The 18523-nt window shown below is 42.5% G+C and overlaps 1 protein-coding gene across 1 annotated transcript in view; it reads left to right on the forward strand.

Moving 5' to 3' along the window:
• LOC145394490 (uncharacterized) overlaps window positions 1-18523 on the forward strand; it is a 442434-nt gene that overhangs the window by 141919 nt on the left and 281992 nt on the right. Inside the window, exons 9-11 of the mRNA XM_080268339.1 lie at window positions 16194-16387; window positions 16531-16715; window positions 16932-17053. Coding sequence (XP_080124465.1) covers window positions 16194-16387; window positions 16531-16715; window positions 16932-17053 — 501 coding nt within the window. The remainder of the gene's footprint in view (window positions 1-16193; window positions 16388-16530; window positions 16716-16931; window positions 17054-18523) is intronic.

The following is an 18523-nucleotide window of genomic DNA, read 5'->3' on the forward strand; positions in this document are numbered from 1 at the left end:
TTTTCCATAGTCACTGTGCTGTACCAAGACTCGTGTCCATAAATTAAGATACTCCTAACCATTACCTTATAAAGTTTGATTTTTGTATGAACAGAAAAATTGTTATTATTCCAAATATTTTTAAGCATTCCCATTGCCTGATTAGCCTTCTTTAACCTTTCCTCGAATTCAAAGTTCAAAGAACCATCCTTGGCTAAATAAGTACCTAAATATTTAAACCTATCAACTTGCTTTACAACCATACCTCCAATTACACATTCCTGCGCATTTTCCATATTCATATTGATTATTTCAGTTTTTCCACAATTAATAACCAAACCCACCTTGCGACCTTCACTCACCAAACAGTCCAACACTCTCTGCATCTCTTCTGGCCCATCACAAATCAAAACTATATCATCTGCATAATCTAAATCCAAAAGTTTCCTGTTCTGTCCCCAAAGTATACCTGCACCGGTTTCTGTTCCAACACGTTTCATAATGTAATCAATGACCAATAAAAATAATAAAGGCGATAGAACACCACCTTGAATTACTCCGGACTTGACTTCAAACGAATCACTCAGACAACCATCAACCATCACTTTACAAAATGTGTCCCCATGCATGTTCATAATGACCCTCACAAACTTCTCTGGTATTCCATAATGTCTCATGATCTTCCCCATAGTCTCTCTCGAAACACTATCAAAAGCCTTTTCAAAATCAACAAAACAAAGACTTAACGGTACTCTCATTTCATTAACTTGCTGCATCAAATGCCTAACTATAAAGATATGATCATTGCAACCACGTCCCTTTCTAAAACCAGCCTGTTCATCCCTCAGAATACCCTCAACCACTGGCTCCAACCTATTTAACAACACTCTACTGAAAACTTTCAAAGCTATCGGTGACAAAGAGATTCCCCTCCAATTACCACATTCACTCAGGTCTCCCTTCTTCGGAATTTTAACAATTACACCATTCTTCCAAACTGATGGTAGTAACCCCGTCACCCATATCTTATTGAATAGCTTGGTCAAGATCATTATTAATCTATCCCCCTCCACTTTAAACATTTCCGGAAATAAACCATCCTCCCCTGGTGCCTTGTTATTCTTTAACTGTTTTACTGCTTTCTCCACTTCTGCAAGCCTCAACTCTCCTGTTTCTATATTTAAATCTTCCTGAGCAGACGGTATATCCTCTTCTGGTGGTATTGGTCTATTAAGAACTGTCTCAAAATGCTCTTTCCATCTATTTTTAAGAAATCGATTGAGACAGTTTCCCACGGTCGTGACTGGATTGGGTATTGTAAGAGAGGTGCTGGTAAGCCGGTTGATCCTTTGTGGTTGTGGCAGGAGAGGCAAGAGTCACAGTGGGCATTGATATCGCGGCGCATGGTTGGCCAATGGTATTTGAGACGTGCTTGGCGCAAGCATCGGTCTTTACCTGGATGGGAAGCTTGTGGAGTATTATGAACAATATGAAGAACCTTTGGTATCAGGGCAGTGAGGACAACAAGTTGGCGTACTTCGCGATTGGGCATATCTTTGCCTGTTAGTAGCGTTTTCCTGTACAAGAGATCATCATCTAGCGTGAACTCATCTAGTGATACTGGCAGAGTAGGTAAGGTCGAGGCATCGCCAGATTCTAGGAAATAAATGACTTTGGACCACATGGGGTCTTGGCGCTGCAAGTTTCGAACAACTTCTGACGTTAGTGTAGTGTTTTCAGTTACTTCAGGCTGCAGTGATGTTATAGCTGCTGCTACGTGACGTGAGAGTGCGTCGCGACTACATTCAACTTGCCTGGTGCATATTGGAAAGTGGGATTAAAGTCCTGGACGATGACAGACCATCTAGCTAACCTACCTGTTAGGTTGCGGTTCTTGAACAAATCACATAGTGGAAGGTGGTCTGTTTGGATATGCACTGAATAACCATAGACTATATCTCTGAAATGTTTCAAGGACCAGACTACCGCTAGCGCTTCGAGATTTGTGACACTGTAGTTACGTTCAGCGGTTGTAAGGGTGCGACTAGCATACGCTATTACGTGCTTCCTTGATGCTTCATCGAGTTGCATCAAAGCGGCACCAAGTCCAGTGCCTGAGGCGTCTGTGCAGAGAAGGAAGGGTGTGGTATAATCAGGGAACGCTAGAACAGGGGCATTTACAAGAGCTGTCTTTAGCTTTTGGAAAGCCTGTGACTGGTCGTTAGTCCAAACAAAGGGCACATTCTGCTTGAGTAAGTGGGTCAGAGGAGCGGCGATCTTCGCATAATCCTGTATGAATCTACGATAATAGCCACTGAGGCCCAGGAAACTTCGTACAGCTTCGGTAGTGGTAGGTTCTGGGAACTTAATAATCGCCTTAGTTTTATCCTCATTAGTATGAGTGCCTTGTGCATCTACGACATGGCCTAGGAATTTGATTTTCTTTCGCAGGAAGCACATTTACCGAGATTGATTTTCAGGCCTGCGAGCTGGAGGCGTTCAAAGACTTGCTGGAGTTTGGTAAAATGATCAGGGATGGATTTACTCACAACAATGATATCATCTAGGTAAGCAAAAAGAGAGTGTCCCATCATACCGCTGAAGGCTGAATGGATAAGTCGCATGAACACGGAAGGAGCATTTCTCAGACCAAAAAGGAGTCTCTTAAACTGAAAATGTCTGGAAGGGGTGCTAAAGGCTGTAACTGGGCGAGAGGATTCTTCCATTTCGACCTGCCAGTACCCGCTGAGGAGGTCTAAAGATGAAAAACTACGTTATTTTCACAAAGGGATTCTAGCAAATCAGTGAGGATGGGTAATGGGAAACGGTCTGGAACGGTGACAGAATTAACCTTACGATAGTCGACTACTGGTCTAAAGTTGCCGTCCTTCTTTGGTACTAAGAAAAGTGGGCTATTCCATGGACTGACGGAGGGTTCAATAATGTCTTGGTCTAACATGTTCTGTACCATTTGATCTGTCTGCTTTCTCTGGCTGTGAGGAAATCGATACACTGGTATGTAAATCGGCTGAGTTCCTGGTAGTAGTTCAATCGTATGTTTGACAAGGTCTGTTCTACCCATCGGTTCACCGGGTAAGGCAACCACGTTTCTGTACGAGGTCAGAAGGTCGAGGAGTTGAGGCGTATTTTCTGGGAAATCCGTGCAAGTGAGATGTGAGAGCATATCGGGTGAATATGTCAGCGCAGATCCCTTAGACTTAATAGTACATACACCAATTGGCGTACTATCATCAGTCTGAATAGTAGGAATTGAGGAATCCTGGCACACCTTTATGGCCGCTGGGTATACTAGGAAGTCTCCAATCTTTACACCACTTTTAAGTTTTAGTGGAGCATTTGTGACATTGAGCAAGTACAGGTAGCATAAACTGTCCTCTAAGACTGTACACCACGCTGACTCATAAGTCAAGCCATTCACACAACACGTCTCAGGTAGTGTTAGTACATCCACTCCTTCTTTCGCACCGGCAACACAAACAAAGACTTTGGTGAACTCATGCGGTAACAAAATTGTGCACGTATTCGTTACTGCTCGTTTCGCCTCTGCGTGTTGGAGAAGATCATTCACATTGTGTGAGGTAGGTAATTGAGACATGTCTGAGTCAGTGATACTGTTGTCGGGAGAGGAGGTAAGAGCCATGTCCGAAGGCTGAGATGTTGTATCAGTAGACATTGAGGAATTTATGTCTTGCTAGCAGTCAGTAAAGGAATGATCTCTGTATTCTCAGATGATGATAGTGGTGGTTTGGGCCGGGTTGGACTTTTTGGTAGTGATAGGGACAGAGGTAATTGAAGGACTGATTTGATCATAAGAACAGGACGGGGACATTCCATACTGTAAACCGGGAATCCAGAAATGTCTATACTACCACAAGCAGGTAATAATGCAATGGAGTGTTGTGCCATGGTGGAGAAACCAATAAGGGCATCTGCGGGATACTGCAAGTCATTAGTGACATGAAATTCAATGGGGATAGGGGGCAAATCTCTGTGGAGTTTGACTTCAAGGGTGACTCTTCCCTTAACCTTAAACTCTGAGCCTTCGACACCACATAGGTGAATGTCTGGTGGTTCTAGGAAATTGACCTGGTTGTGATGTAGTTGAAGAAGATGGAAGGAATTGTCGGAGATCAGATTTACTATAGATCCTGTGTCCAAGAAGAATGACATTGGTATGTCATGACTGCATCCGAGAATGACTAAACCCGAGGATGTTATGGGACCTACATGGTGGATGGGGAGTTGGGTGTCTGGTTCTACGTGATATTTTATGTGATATTGGTCCGATATGGGCGCAGCGCTTCCTCCGACTGTGGACGGTTGAGGTAACGACATTCCTCAGTGGTGTGAGTCGTGCTTGATTTGTGGTATTTGCAGTGTGGACGATGTGAGCGGGTAGGTGTACGCTGTCTGGTTTGGGAGTGAGGACGTCTGTATGTATGGTCGCAACTGGATGCTCGATGTCCAGGATGACCACAGTGCCAGCAAAGAATCGAAGATTGTCTGTGCCGTCGGGCACTAGATTGATCACGACCTGTGGTAGGGGAACGACGTGTCGCAGTTCTTCCACGTGTGGTGGGACGGGAGCGAGATTGGTCTGGGATAGTGGAGGTGTGACAGACTGAGGAGGCCAAGGGTTGGGTGGTGCCCTGACGCGTGTAGTTTGAACTGGTTCTTTCATGAATGGCTTTAGTGACCTGAATAATTTTATCTCCTGGACTGAAACCGATTTCCAAGGCTAGCTCTCGCTGTTTAGGAGTAAGCCAGTGAAGGAATCTCAGGTAACCAATTAAGTCAGCAAAGTTGGTGAGTGAAAGCATTGGAACGCCATTATTGTCTTCTAACCATTTCGTGCCTACCAGTAATTGGAGCATCTTGCTACTAGTTGCTTTCATGGCGGCGGCAGCTTCGCGGAGCTTGGCATGTTGCGCTGGGACCCTCAAGTCCTCAACTAGTTGGTTTAGGAGATTAATGAATCCCATGAGAGACGCGGTATTTAAAACGTGGATCCGATGTCCGATTTGCCGTGGTGCAAGCGACCCATGAGATAGACTACTTTGAGCGATTCATCAGTGATCTGTCTATTGTGGATTTCTGTTTCGACTTCTCTGAGGAAATCATAGACAGACCAAGTTGGGTCCTGGCCGGTAAATTTGGGACGATTGGCATCGTCGAGATAGATAGACTGTGGAGGGTTAGCCACGGCTGGAAGTGCAGAAGTGGCGGTAGGAGAGGTGTGGGAGAGAGAGAAAGTAGTGGCAGTTAAGGGCGAGCAAGACGGGGTATGAAGGGAGGCAGGAGAGGGAACGACAGGGGAAGGAGTAGAGGAATAAGAAGGGAGTGTAGAGGCAGGAGGAGAGGAGGAGGTATCTGGATTAACGAGTGTAGGATGGGTAGTAAGTGATGCTGCGGGAAGTGAAACGGGAGTCTCAGGTACAGGGCGGTGGTACTCTTTGCCACTTCGTAAATGAGTGATTGTGTTAGAGTCGGCAGACGGTGTATGATTAGGTGATGTTTCCGGGTCGAGAGGGCTGGTTTTAAGCAGTTGACGTGGAAAGTATGACATTTAATGTGGCAATGGAAGATGAAAGGATGAAGATGGAGACGTAGGTGGAAATGTATAATATAACAATGAGAGAATGGAATACACGAGTAGGTGTGAAAATGAATGATGGTGCGGGGATGGATGGTTTAATTAAAAGGCGAAGGATGAGATGGATTATAAATAACGTAGGTGAAGATGAAAACGGGGTAATGGAAATGAGATGGAATATTTACAATATCCAATCTGTAGAGAAAATCGAGGATAATCTCTATAGAAAGGGAAGGGATACTATAGTTACACAGTAGAGACGGGATGGACGAGATGTATGACGCGCAGGGGTGGCTGGGCATAGCGGGGCTGGGGCGGGGCGGGGCGGGGCGGGGCGGCGGTGGAGAGACAGCTGGGCGGAGAGGAGAAGAGACGCAGCGATGAGTCATTGGCAGGGAGTGGCGGTCCTAGGAGGCTCACGTAATTCAGACCACGTGTGAGTGAAGGCAGGGCGTGGCGGTGATGGGGCCGGTGGTGGGTTGTGAGGGCAGATGTTGGGTCAATGCAGGTGTAGAGCTGTTGAGTTGCAAATGCAAAGAATGGCGGTGGGCAGACAGTGGGCAGACAGTGATAAGTGGCACCATGGGGTCAGGAGTTATGATGAGTTCAGAACAGATGCTGGGAACAGGTGCAACAGATGCGTAGGTCGGCGATGGTGACATGTGCAGTCAGGAACAAGGTGTGCGGATGGTGTTGTTTGAGAGGTGAGCACTGGTGAGAGAAAGTGTACACTCGGAAAGCACAGCCGGTTATTACACCACTAGAGGCACTGAGGAGGTGGGGAGGCTGAGATGCGAGACGTCGTATATCTGTGGTGTCACTAAAAATCGGAGGAGGCGGTCAGAATCTGATGGTTCGAAACACCACTGCTACCAAATGTAACTTGCAATACTTTGGTGATAGAAACTCTGTGTACAAACAGCTAGATAAGGAGTTTATTACGAGCTCACAGTAAAATAGTCTGCCCGTCTTGGCTGCCTATGAACTGATGCAATAATGCCTTCGCCCAGGAGTGGGGCCCTGGGAAAGTGTGCTAGGTCAGCAAGTTTAGTGGGGGCATGTATGCATTGGGGGGGGAACATATATACATCAGTGGGTAGACATATTGTGGAGGGAGTACACACTTAATGTTTAACAAAACTTCACAGTTATTACACTTAATGCTTGACAACACTGTTTTCACAAGTACCGAAAATAATCTTCACTGACAGTAATTACAGTTAATGATTGCCAGCAACACTTCACAAACTTCACTGACATCAGTACACTCAAAGTGAACCAAAACCGACTGAACTTCACTCTGAACTGAAAACCAACTAAACTTCACTCAGACTGAACTGAAAACCAACTGAACTTGTTCTGGTCTCTTATCCATCCTTATATAAACTTGCATTGTTCGAGAATCATCTACTTCTCCACGATTCCGGAACCTGCTGGTCTTGTACTTGCCCCTAGCAACAACAGTTTCTAACTAGAAGACATCAAAACATGCCAGAGTTGTCTCACATTACATAACACTCTAAATCATTTACCATACGAACTTAAATTACATAATTTAACAAGCAATCACTTAAATAAAACATTATAAAGAAAAAGGGCAGAAAAATTAATGCATAACTTATGAAACAACTATGCTCACAAACAGCAGGCAAATTGGCAACTCTGACTCGCACCCGAATCTACAGTAAATATTGGGAAACATCGAGACAGATTTAGCCTACCTAACTGGCAAATCTCGATTCTTTGCAATACTCTTCACGGTATTCAGCAACTTCCCATTTACTCCATATATTCTTAATAGGAAAGTATTTAATCCTTCTGTGGCCGCACGTTAATACATCGTGCACTTCCATGATGAGTGGACGTCCGAGTTCCACCTCTCTCCCTGCCCCTACCCCCATCCAGCACCTTCGTCTCCAACCCTGTAGGCCACTCACCAGCCATGAGATCAGGTCAGAGCTGTTTCCCCGTGGGGGCAAGAGCAATGAGGACCGAATAGGGTCTGACCTGGTGGTGAGGAGTATGGTGGGGAGCAGTGAGGAGAATGGTGATGAGTGGTATCACTCTCCCACTATTGAGGAGGACGACAGCGACGTCTCCTCGGAGAGTGATGAGAAGCCACTACCACCTTGCTGTACAGCTCCACCACAAAGGAGACGGAGGGTAGTGAAGCGACTCTTCACTGAGGGATAGGAGGAGGAGGAAAGGAAGCCTGGAGTGCAGGTGCATTCAGCCCGCATTGCCGCGCCACATCACACCATCGCATTCACAACCTCACCATCCCACACAACCTATTGCTCCACCTCACCATTTCCTACCACTTCACGAACCACTTCACCACCCCCACCACCGCCCGTGCTACTCCTTCACCCACCACCACCTCCAGGGCCACCTCACCACCCACCATTTCTATATCTTACTTTGCAAGATATAGAAGTGTAAGACAGTGGTATTGTGAAGATTATGTTTTGTGACTTTTGTACAATGACTGTGTATCTCAGACAATGACTTATCTCTATTGATTTTTGACCTGCTAGGGGAGGGCAGAGATGGGTAAAAGTTCTCCTGCACTGACTCCTTTCATCACATCATGCACTTGACGTGGGTAATTATTCTGCTCTGTATTGATTTCTCAGGTGCCAGCTCCCATCTATTTTCTTGATATGCTTATTACAGTCTTTTTGCCCTAGATAGAGTGGTAATCACTGCAGGTTCTGTTTGTAATGTAAGTGAACAAGCATAGGATATGGAAAATGCAGTCTTATAAGGCAACCGTGTGATATGCCGATTTTTTCGTGCTTTGACCGTATAAAGTAAGTCCCAACAAACATCTAGCCTCTTCCACCCTACCCTGCCAACCTTGCCAGTATCAGTGTATGTTCCTGTATTGTTATCCACGTATTTTTTTTTTCTGTCTATGACTTTGAACTACTCGAAATCATGGCAGAATCACACAGAAAGCAATATAAGTGTGTGTAGGACTTGAATATGATATCGCACACAGGTACTGTGATACTCCGACTTTATCGTATTCTGACCGAGTAAAGTGTTGGGAAACATCCAACTTTACCCTTTTTCCTTACCCAGGCAGAAAATATCACACTCTCCCACACTCACGACAGACAGACAGCAAAACATATTGCAATTACACAGTAAAATGATAAAGATGAACGTTTTATTACGGGAAAAATACGTTTTCCCCAACTGTAAACATATTTATTTCTGCTTTGTCTCTCTATTCGTAATAACTAGACTTATTTTTAGCCATGCACATGGTGTAGGATCGGCAAACTGCAACTCCACTCCCCTATTCCTAAGTGGATCTGACCAGGTGCTAATCCACCCGACCCTCCACTGTCATCTCCCGTGGGATGGGCAATTTTCTCATTTAGGATTGAAACTTCAACCCTATCACTCCCTTTTCCATGGAAGGACACAACGATTATGCAAAAAAATAACTCAAGACTACCATAAACATATATCAAAAAGGTGAATAATATTAATTATATATATATATATATATATATATATATATATATATATATATATATATATATGTATATATATATGTATATATATATGTATATATATATATATATATATATATATATATATATATATATATATATATATATATATATATATATATATATATATATTTTAAAGCCAGTCCTAACATATGTACTGTACTGAAATAATTCGATATCACCATATCTAATATATGCACAGTAGTTCAGCACCATTCATATTGTTTTGAGGAGTAAAAAAAAAAATGAGAACACAACTTGCAATGTTGCAGTATGGCAGCACCTCACTGTGGCGGATATCAGTCGCCGATATTTCTGCAACTTTTGCGCTCCATTGCAAGCCACAGAAGGGGTCTAGGGAGCTGGGATTTGCAGTGTTAGGTGCGTCTGAACTTCCTCCTCAATATAGCAAGAAAAATATAAACTTTAAAACTTCAGAAAGTGGCCCTATTGTCGACCAGGGACGCACATAAAATTCCAAACCCACAGCCACGGAGGGGTTACAAAATATATATATATATATATATATATATATATATATATATATATATATATATATATATATATATATATATATATATATACTGTATATTTATATATTACCATTTATTTGGCATCTGTTGTGATGACATAATCGACGGCCAATCGGCAGCTGCGAATCAAACACACCGTACTCACCTCATACGTCTCAGTCGCAAAGATCAGTCAAGGAAGGTAAAATGAATTTAGATTTAATAAACAAGTGTATCGTATGTCTGCGTGACGTGGGATGAAACAATTGGTCACCTTGACTCGAATAGCCACCGGTCTGTTGTGGGATTAGGATGGTAAACTGTTGTCACGTTTAATTTCGTTTGTGACCTTCATTATATTGTGGTTGCTTTTGCTTTAACAATAAGACTGTAATAATATCCATATTGTGAAGGTTATTTTCAGTAAGACGTCTCGAATTTCGGTGAGCAAATATTATATTCCTGTTGGTTTTAATGCGAGAAATAAAGCAAATAGGGTCCTAGGATTTATTTCGAGAAGCGTGAGCAATAGATCATCTAAAGTAATACTAAAACTTTATCTAGCATTAGTAAGGCCACATTTAGACTACGCAATACAATTCTGGTGTCCTTACTATAGAATGGATATTAATTCGTTAGAAAATGTACAGAGAAGAATGACTAAAATGATACATGACGTCCGGAACCTGTCATATGAAGACAGACTGAAAAGACTAAGTCTGCATTCGCTAGAAAGGCGTAGAGTAAGGGGAGACTTAATTGAGGTGTTTAAGTGGATGAATGGTATAAATAAGGGAGATATTAGCAAGGTACTTAAAGTGAGCATACAGGATAGAACTAGAAATAATGGTTTCAAACTAGAAAAATTCCGTTTCAGTAAGGAAATCGGTAGAAATTGGTTTGGTAATAGAGTAGTAGACGAATGGAATAAGCTACCTAGTAAAGTAGTTGCTGCCTCTTCCATTGAGAGTTTCAAGCATAGGCTAGATAAGCATATGACAAATAAGGGGTGGATATAGAATAAAGAAAATCTTATAACCAATACTAATTCAAAAAAATTTTCTTTTCAGGTTACACTATGATAGTCTCTATTCTCCTTTCACACTTTCCTGTAAAATGTCCACGCCAGTTTTTCTATACGGCGTGGTGTTCTTTCTGACTTTTTCCTGCCGGCTTCGGCTGGAGGGTTTGGAGGGCGGGGGAGAGCCTTCTTCTTTGCTGTCCTTATCTCATTCTAGTAGTTCAGTTACTCTTCTAGGAGCTGCCTAGCATGGGCCAACCGGCCTACTGCAGTTATCCTCTCTTCTTATGTTCTTATGTTCTTATGTCGTGTGGCAAGCCTGGGAGTAAGATCCTGCACGCTTTTTTTTTTTTTTTTTCTAATAAAATTCTATCACACCTTTAATAAAAAAGCTTGTAAGGAACACTAGTACAAGTAATTATTATACGTAAATGTGCATACATGTTTATCAGTGATTATTCTTTTTCTCCATAATCACTACACTATAAAATAGAGCAGGCAATCAGGTTCACCGTTTAAAATTACTAAGTTCATTGATAGAAATCTACGATTTACTATGCCAATTTTTTTGTCCATAATAACTACACCATAAAACAGAGCAGCCAACCAGGACCACCATTACAAGTGACTAAAATCATTAATAGAAATCTACGATTTACTACACAGGTTGCCAGGGATCGCCAACCAGCTTCTTGACGTGTAGCAGGCTCATGTGTCCGCGGGAGCACATGGGGTTTCTGGAATACAAAAGAAAGATTGAACTAGAACAAACAGGATTCGAGTGTTCGCGTTATTGGCCCGGTGGAGTCCCAGGCATTTCGTCTCATTAACCCTCCTCCTCTTATTGGCTCCCTTCAACCTCTGCCTCTTCGCCACACTGTTGCATCTTTATCTCTTTTCTATCACTACTTCATTGGTCACTGCTCCTCTGAACTGTCTGATTGCATCTCTCCACCTCTACGGCAGGTGCTTAACACCTATCTTGCAGCAAACTCTCATCCCTTTTCTGTCCAACTCTCTAATGCAAGAGTTAACCGTTACTCCCAGTCCTTCATTTATGCAACAGGTTAACTCTGAAACTGTCTCCCTCCGTATCTCCTGCTAGCTATGGTCTGCAGTCTTTCAAACGCAGTGTGTCCAGGCATCTCGAAATGATCGGATCTTGAATTTGGCTGTCTCTTGTTTTTCTCTTCGAAGGAACAGTATTGCGGGGTTCGTGGCCTTTGGTTCCTTCTTCATAATATATATATATATATATATATATATATATATATATATAACATATTTGGAATCCATATGAACCAAGGAAGGTTTTGCGAGGGTCAAAAATCAGATCTGGGTTATTTGAGGCCATTAGGTGAGTTTTTGCCTTTTTGGCCCGGGCAACGCCGGGTACCCCGACAGCCCAATTTTTGGTATGGAGACTCACATGACCTCCATTTCGGACATAGGCTATGTGAGAATTCCGAGGTCATTTGAGGTCACCGGTCGGAGGTCATTTATAGGTCACCGGTGATAGTAAACAACTATGCACAAATACTGTGCGATAGTCTGTGAAAGCTGTAATAGAAAATTCCTGGACCTGTTATAATCCCTCCTCAAGAGCACGAGAGGTACTATTGCTGCCAGGAGTTGTTAGCCACCCTAGTCCAGCCATCCAGTCTATGTGGCGCGTCCCATTCACGAACACAGAAGTTGCCTTCCATGCATTTCTGTCGAAAAATATCCCTTCAGTTTTGGGCTTGTACTAATGGATAAAGCAATAGTAATATTTACTTTGAAGGTTTGACTCTGATATCACGAATATATCACATTTATTATTTAGTAACTATTTTTTCTCATACTATACCAAGCAAGTGACTTGAATATGTTTCTTGGATTTCACTCCACGACTTCCTGTACTGTAGGTTTGAATCAGCGAACACGAAGTGTGAACAAGTTCGAAACATTCATTTGTTATCGAGAGAGAGAGAGAGAGAGAGAGAGAGAGAGAGAGAGAGAATGGTGAGCGCCGGTGACTTTTGGAGAAATGAGGTGGAGGCAGACTGGCGCAGGGAAATGCAAGGGATGAGAAACCCTGGATTCCTGTGCTCCACTGAAAACAGGCCACAGTGTGAATATTTCTTCCTTCAGTCACTAGAACTTGCCTTGCTTTGTGATACATATATTTTTTTTAATGGCTGCTATCGGAGGAATAATGAATTAGGAGATAAAAGCTGTGCTTAAGAAATTAATCTGCCTCTATCCAGAGAGGGATATCCAGCTAATGAGAAAAATACAAGTTTGCCAGAAATCTCCAGGTGCCAAAAACCAGAGGGAAAAAAAAAGGAAAATAAGGTATTTAACAGAAGTTACGCGGCCTGCCTAATAACTTGACAAAGTCAACTGGCGTTACCCATAATAAAACCCATATTTCATTTTGTCCAACGAGACGTTATCCTGGGATATATAAACTCCATCGTCATCAGCCAAAAGAAAAATTCCTTGTTTAGCTCGAGCACGTTATTTACTCGTATCGCATTTAATCATGTGTATGTAGCCGGAATGAAGCCCATTATCTACGGCCTGGCCACCTCCCTGTAAAGAGTACTATTTTCAACAGACAGTTAAGCGGTGGGACTCATCTTTCGTGTAAGGAAATCCACCCCTCCTCTGTGTGTGTGTGTGTGTGTGTGTGTGTGTGTGTGTGTGTGTGTGTGTGTGTGTGTGTGTGTGTGTGTGTGTGTGTGTGTGTGTGTGTGTGTGTGTGTGTGTGTGTGTGTGTGTGTGTGTGGAACTGCGAGTCATCCGACTTGTGGAGCATGGTATGCGGGTTGGTAGGTTGGTGACTGAGTGGGTGGTTCCACAGGCGGATTAGCTGGAGTGGGTGGATGAGAGGGAGGGAAAAGGTTGTTGGGCTGGTTAGGTGGGGTGGAGTGGAGTTCGTGCATTGAGTGTGGTGGGTGGTGGGGCTACCTGCAGGACAAGGCAAAAGACGGTTTTTTGTCGTCCTATTTTTGGGACATACTATACTGAGTAAGGCTGTGGGTATGTGCGTTGATGGGTGGATGTGTAGGTGATGGACGGATTGTGGGAAAACAGGCCTCTGGGATTAGGTCATTTGAGTGAATTTGTCCGAGTTGGGAATAGATCAGTGTGTGGAAAACCGGTCCACAGGGGATATTATTCTGGAATCATGCTTAAGTAGGTATATAGATCCAGTGGGTTACATCAGGTCCATCGAGCAATACGTCTGTTGGTTAAGAGGTCTGTGTGTCAACTGCACGCATCAGTGGGTGATATAACCACGTCGGATAACAGGTTTATGGGGAAAATAGGTTCATTGTGAAAAATATGTCATTGGATATACGACCATGCAGGAAACCTGCCTCCATGGAAAGATTCAAGGTCGATGGAAAAATTGGTCAGTTGGGAGAAAATACATCAACAGGGAAAATTAGTTCATGGGAAAATAGGTGAAAAGTAGCCATCTTTGAAAAAAAAAAAAAAAAGTCATTAAGGAAAATTGGTCCATGGGGGATTTTGTTCCGAGTGCTGAAAATGTCCATTGATAAAAATATTCATGGGGTGAAAATAGGTCCATAGGGGCATACACGTACTGTAAACATACATAGAGATATTTACAATAAATGGGACTTACAATATCCAACTTTTACCAGCGACCATTGCCTGGAATTAGGCTTACCACTACACACCTTGGACCAAACAACCATTAGCCAGACCTTATTACCACTTCGTCAGCCAGTTATTATATATCATAATTTACCTTCATTTAGTCATTTAGGCATAGAAAGCCAACCGAAACGGATGGAAAAATCCCTGTTTAACTGTGTTGAGCACCTCATTTCTCCACCTCATTATTCTAAAATTCACAGGCACCCACTACTGTCTCTCTCTCTCTCTCTCTCTCTCTCTCTCTCTTTCCTGTTAAAAATGAATGCTTCGAACTTGTTCACTCTGTGTTCGCGGGTTCAAACCTACAGTACAGGAAGTCGTGGAGTGGACCCAAATTTCTGTCACTTGCTCGGCTCTATACGACAAACAAGTTATTCAATAATCAGTATATATTCGTGCTATCAGAATCAAGCCTTCAAAATAAATATTACTGTTGCTTTATCCATTAGTACAAGCCCAAAGCTGAAGGGATATTTTTCGACAGAAAAACATGGAAGGCAACTTCTGTGTTCGTGAATGGGACGCTGCCAGATGGACGGGTTGCCTGGACGAGGGTGGCCAACAACTCCTGGCCGCAATAGTACATGGTCTTTCTGGATCAGAAAGAAAGATTGAACTAGAACAAATGGGATTGGAGAGTTCGTCTCTTTGGTCTTATGACCCAAGGAAGGTTTTAAGACCAAGAAGACCGATGGTTTGACGGAGGGGGGTAGAGTAGTAAGAGTCAGATAAATAAGCATGGGGAACGAGAGAGAGAGAGAGAGAGAGAGAGAGAGAGAGAGAGAGAAGGGGGGGAAGGAGGAAGATTAATAAGGAGGGGGAGAGGGAACGCCGGATATCCCTGCAGGTATATTCAATTATATATATGTACACACACACACACACACACACACACACACACACACACACACACACACACACACACACACACACACACATCTATCTATCTATTTCTCTATCTATCTATATGTCAATATATGTATACCGGTATATATATATCTATACAAATATATGTAGCCTATAAAGAGAGAGAGAGAGAGAGAGAGAGAGAGAGAGAGAGAGAGAGAGAGAGAGAGAGAGAGAGAATCTCTGGCAGTAGGTGAAATCGCAATAACTGTACTGAAGACTGGATGGGAAAATACAAATACAAATTAAGAAACACAAACACTGAAATGCATTTTCCTTTTATACGTCATTATATATTGCACGTGTTGTTTGGTGCAGTGAACTGGCTGACAGTGTTTACTGCGCTGACTCTACATTTTTTTTTTTTAGTGTATTTAAAACCCATTAGCGCTGTTTCTACATGGCCTAAGAAGTACTCAGAATAAGTGGATAATTCTCTCTCTCTCTCTCTCTCTCTCTCTCTCTCTCTCTGTACCTGAATCAGAATATTAGAAATGCATTTCAGGATAGCCGTTCAGTCTCACAGGTGATGGAGCACGATCATTTCTTCTTTCATTGATGCTGGCATGTCCACACCTCCACTTGTATGGTAGGCTGGTACAGTTCCTTACTGCCCGAAGAAGCTTGACATTTTGCCTCATGTATTTGACAGTAAGCAATCTATTGAAATGCTTATTGTGCCCCATTCTTGCAGTCCTGAGGTAAACCATTCAAACTTTATATTTAGGTCTGTCCTAGTGATATCCATTTAACTTACTAACTGGAATCAAAAGTCTGTATTATGTTTCTCACAGCACAAATACCCTTTATTTTCTAGCTTGACGTTCACAAAACATTTGTTTTAATTGCTATTTGCACCTGAGAATTTTCTGGTAAGGTTGGATATGGTGTTATTTACAAAACATCTTGTAATATATCATAATATAAGAACATATGCATTATTCCCCTGTCTCCGGCAGGTGGGCAGCAGCACGTGGCTCTGGCCATGGACGTGAGAGACAGGAGGAGTGTGGAGGACGCAGTGAAGTCAGCCCAGGACCAGTGTGGCGCCCCGCCCTCACTGCTAGTCAACTGTGCCGGTGTGTACATCATCGCTCCCCTCTTAGAGACTGATGATGACACCTGGCATAAGATTATTGATGTCAACCTGACGGTCAGTTCCAAGAGTGTTAACCATTTTAGTGAATAAAAGTACATGACGTAAAAGGTAACAGAATATGGCAAAACTATAATGAAATTAATACTGATAAATAGGCAACAATGAATCTAATATAATTATCATCCTGATCTCTGCAGGGAATTTTATTGGTAACCCAGGCATTCACAAGATCACTGCTGGAAAATGGGAAAGATTCCAAGGGAGCAATAGTGAATATTGCAAGTATTGCGGGGAAAACTGGCTTTAGCAGTTCGATTGGCTATAGTGCCAGTAAAGGAGGAGTTATTTCACTCACCAAGACGTGTGCTGCGGAACTGGCGAGGTAACTAAACTATATAGCAATGCAGACAATGGACTGATCCTGGTTTCCATGCACAGTATTTACTTTAAAGCTTGTAATTATTTTCCTCATATATATATATATATATATATATATATATATATATATATATATATATATATATATATATATATATATATATATACCTGTAATTCATCCATACTAAAGTGTAAAGTCTGAAACTCCTAACCATTTCAGCAAAGCCATACGTGTAAACTGTGTGCTACCTGGAGCAATTGACACACCAATGGCAGCACGCGCAAGTGAGGAGACGCGAGACCACTGGCTGACACCATTGAGTAGATTTGGCCGCCCTGAAGGTTAGTGGAGGCGAAGAGTTGGTTGGTAGAGCGATGGCGTGAGATGACTAGTGGCTGGATTTGTTAGGTGATAATACTTAATTAGCCGGTGTAGGTGTCTTACACCAGGAGGAAGGATGGTTGGCAGGGCGAGGTGTCATTTTAGCCCCAGGTTTCACCAGGAGATATGTACAGATTCTTTTCCCCATAGCTCTGCTGTTACATTGACTAAATAATTTAACATTATACAGATAGACACAAAAATAGCTGGAGAACTGAAATACGCTTTAAAATATTTTATCTAACCAAAACTAAATGATATAAAGGGAATAAAGCCGAATGACTTAGAAATTCCTAAGCAAATGTTCATATTCATTTACATTTGATATGAATACTTAATCAGATTAATAAAGGCAGGAAGTCCATGTAGAGAGTTAGCGTGAATACAACGGCATTACTAGATTTACGGTAAAATTTAATGTAAACAAAATGTGGTACAGTACTTTTTTTTCCTGCCAAGACGAAGGAGCCTGATGGCACGAAGCCCATTGTCAGAAACTATTTTGATATGAGATGCACACAGTTCTATGCAGCAGCCTACGCTAACACATAGTACCCATGTCGTTATATAACAGGGCCACACAGCATAGCCACGAATTTAAAACAATCACGCACAGACATTACCAGGCCCTCTTCAACAACATCCCACCTTCATACATTACAACACTAGCAATGAAGATACAGCTACTTAATTAATCCGCCAGAAGGTCGATACAACACCTCATTAACAACAGTGTGTTACCCCCTCCTCTCAGAATTCACCAAAAACGGAGGTATCCTAAATTAGACCTGGTCGAGTAAAACTAGTTAGATTTACATCAGGACATCACCTAATCCTCTTCAATTACCAGCTTCGGTTCAGGTTGGGTGGAAATAAAGACTACACTTGCCACGCTTCTGGATTGGACGCACACAATATAACACACAAAATGGAGCACTGTACATCACATACCACACTATGACGCAGACACAGCATCAACAGGGTAGAGAATCTGTGTAACGAACCCAAAGGGGCAGTTGCTTACCTGTGATTGACAAGTCTGCTTCGCCTGGCAGACTGGGGTTATGCGGCAACAACAAAAATAACAAAAGCATGACGTCTTATGCGGTAAGTCCTCCTGCAGGAGATCATGTTATGAGATTTAGTATAATATAAGCAAAATGGAGTAGCAGGTAAACCAACATATTGTGTCCCGGTAAGGCTTACTCCTGAAATAATGAGAAGACTGCAGCTTTAGGTTAACAATCACATGGGATGACGTTCTATATTCAGTGGTGACAGGGTCAGTAAGAATGAGCACTCAGAGAGTGCAACACCCGCGCCTTACAAATGGTCTAAGGAAGGCATATTTGACTTGGTCCAGTGACGTAAACCCTTGACTTATTGATTTTAAAAATAATAGAACTTCTTCATTCTTGCTTGACTCTGCC

Source organism: Coenobita brevimanus, chromosome 27 (genome assembly GCF_032717465.1).
Source record: "Coenobita brevimanus isolate Jiangsu-jjx chromosome 27, ASM3271746v2, whole genome shotgun sequence".
Classification (NCBI taxonomy): Eukaryota; Metazoa; Arthropoda; class Malacostraca; order Decapoda; family Coenobitidae; genus Coenobita; species Coenobita brevimanus.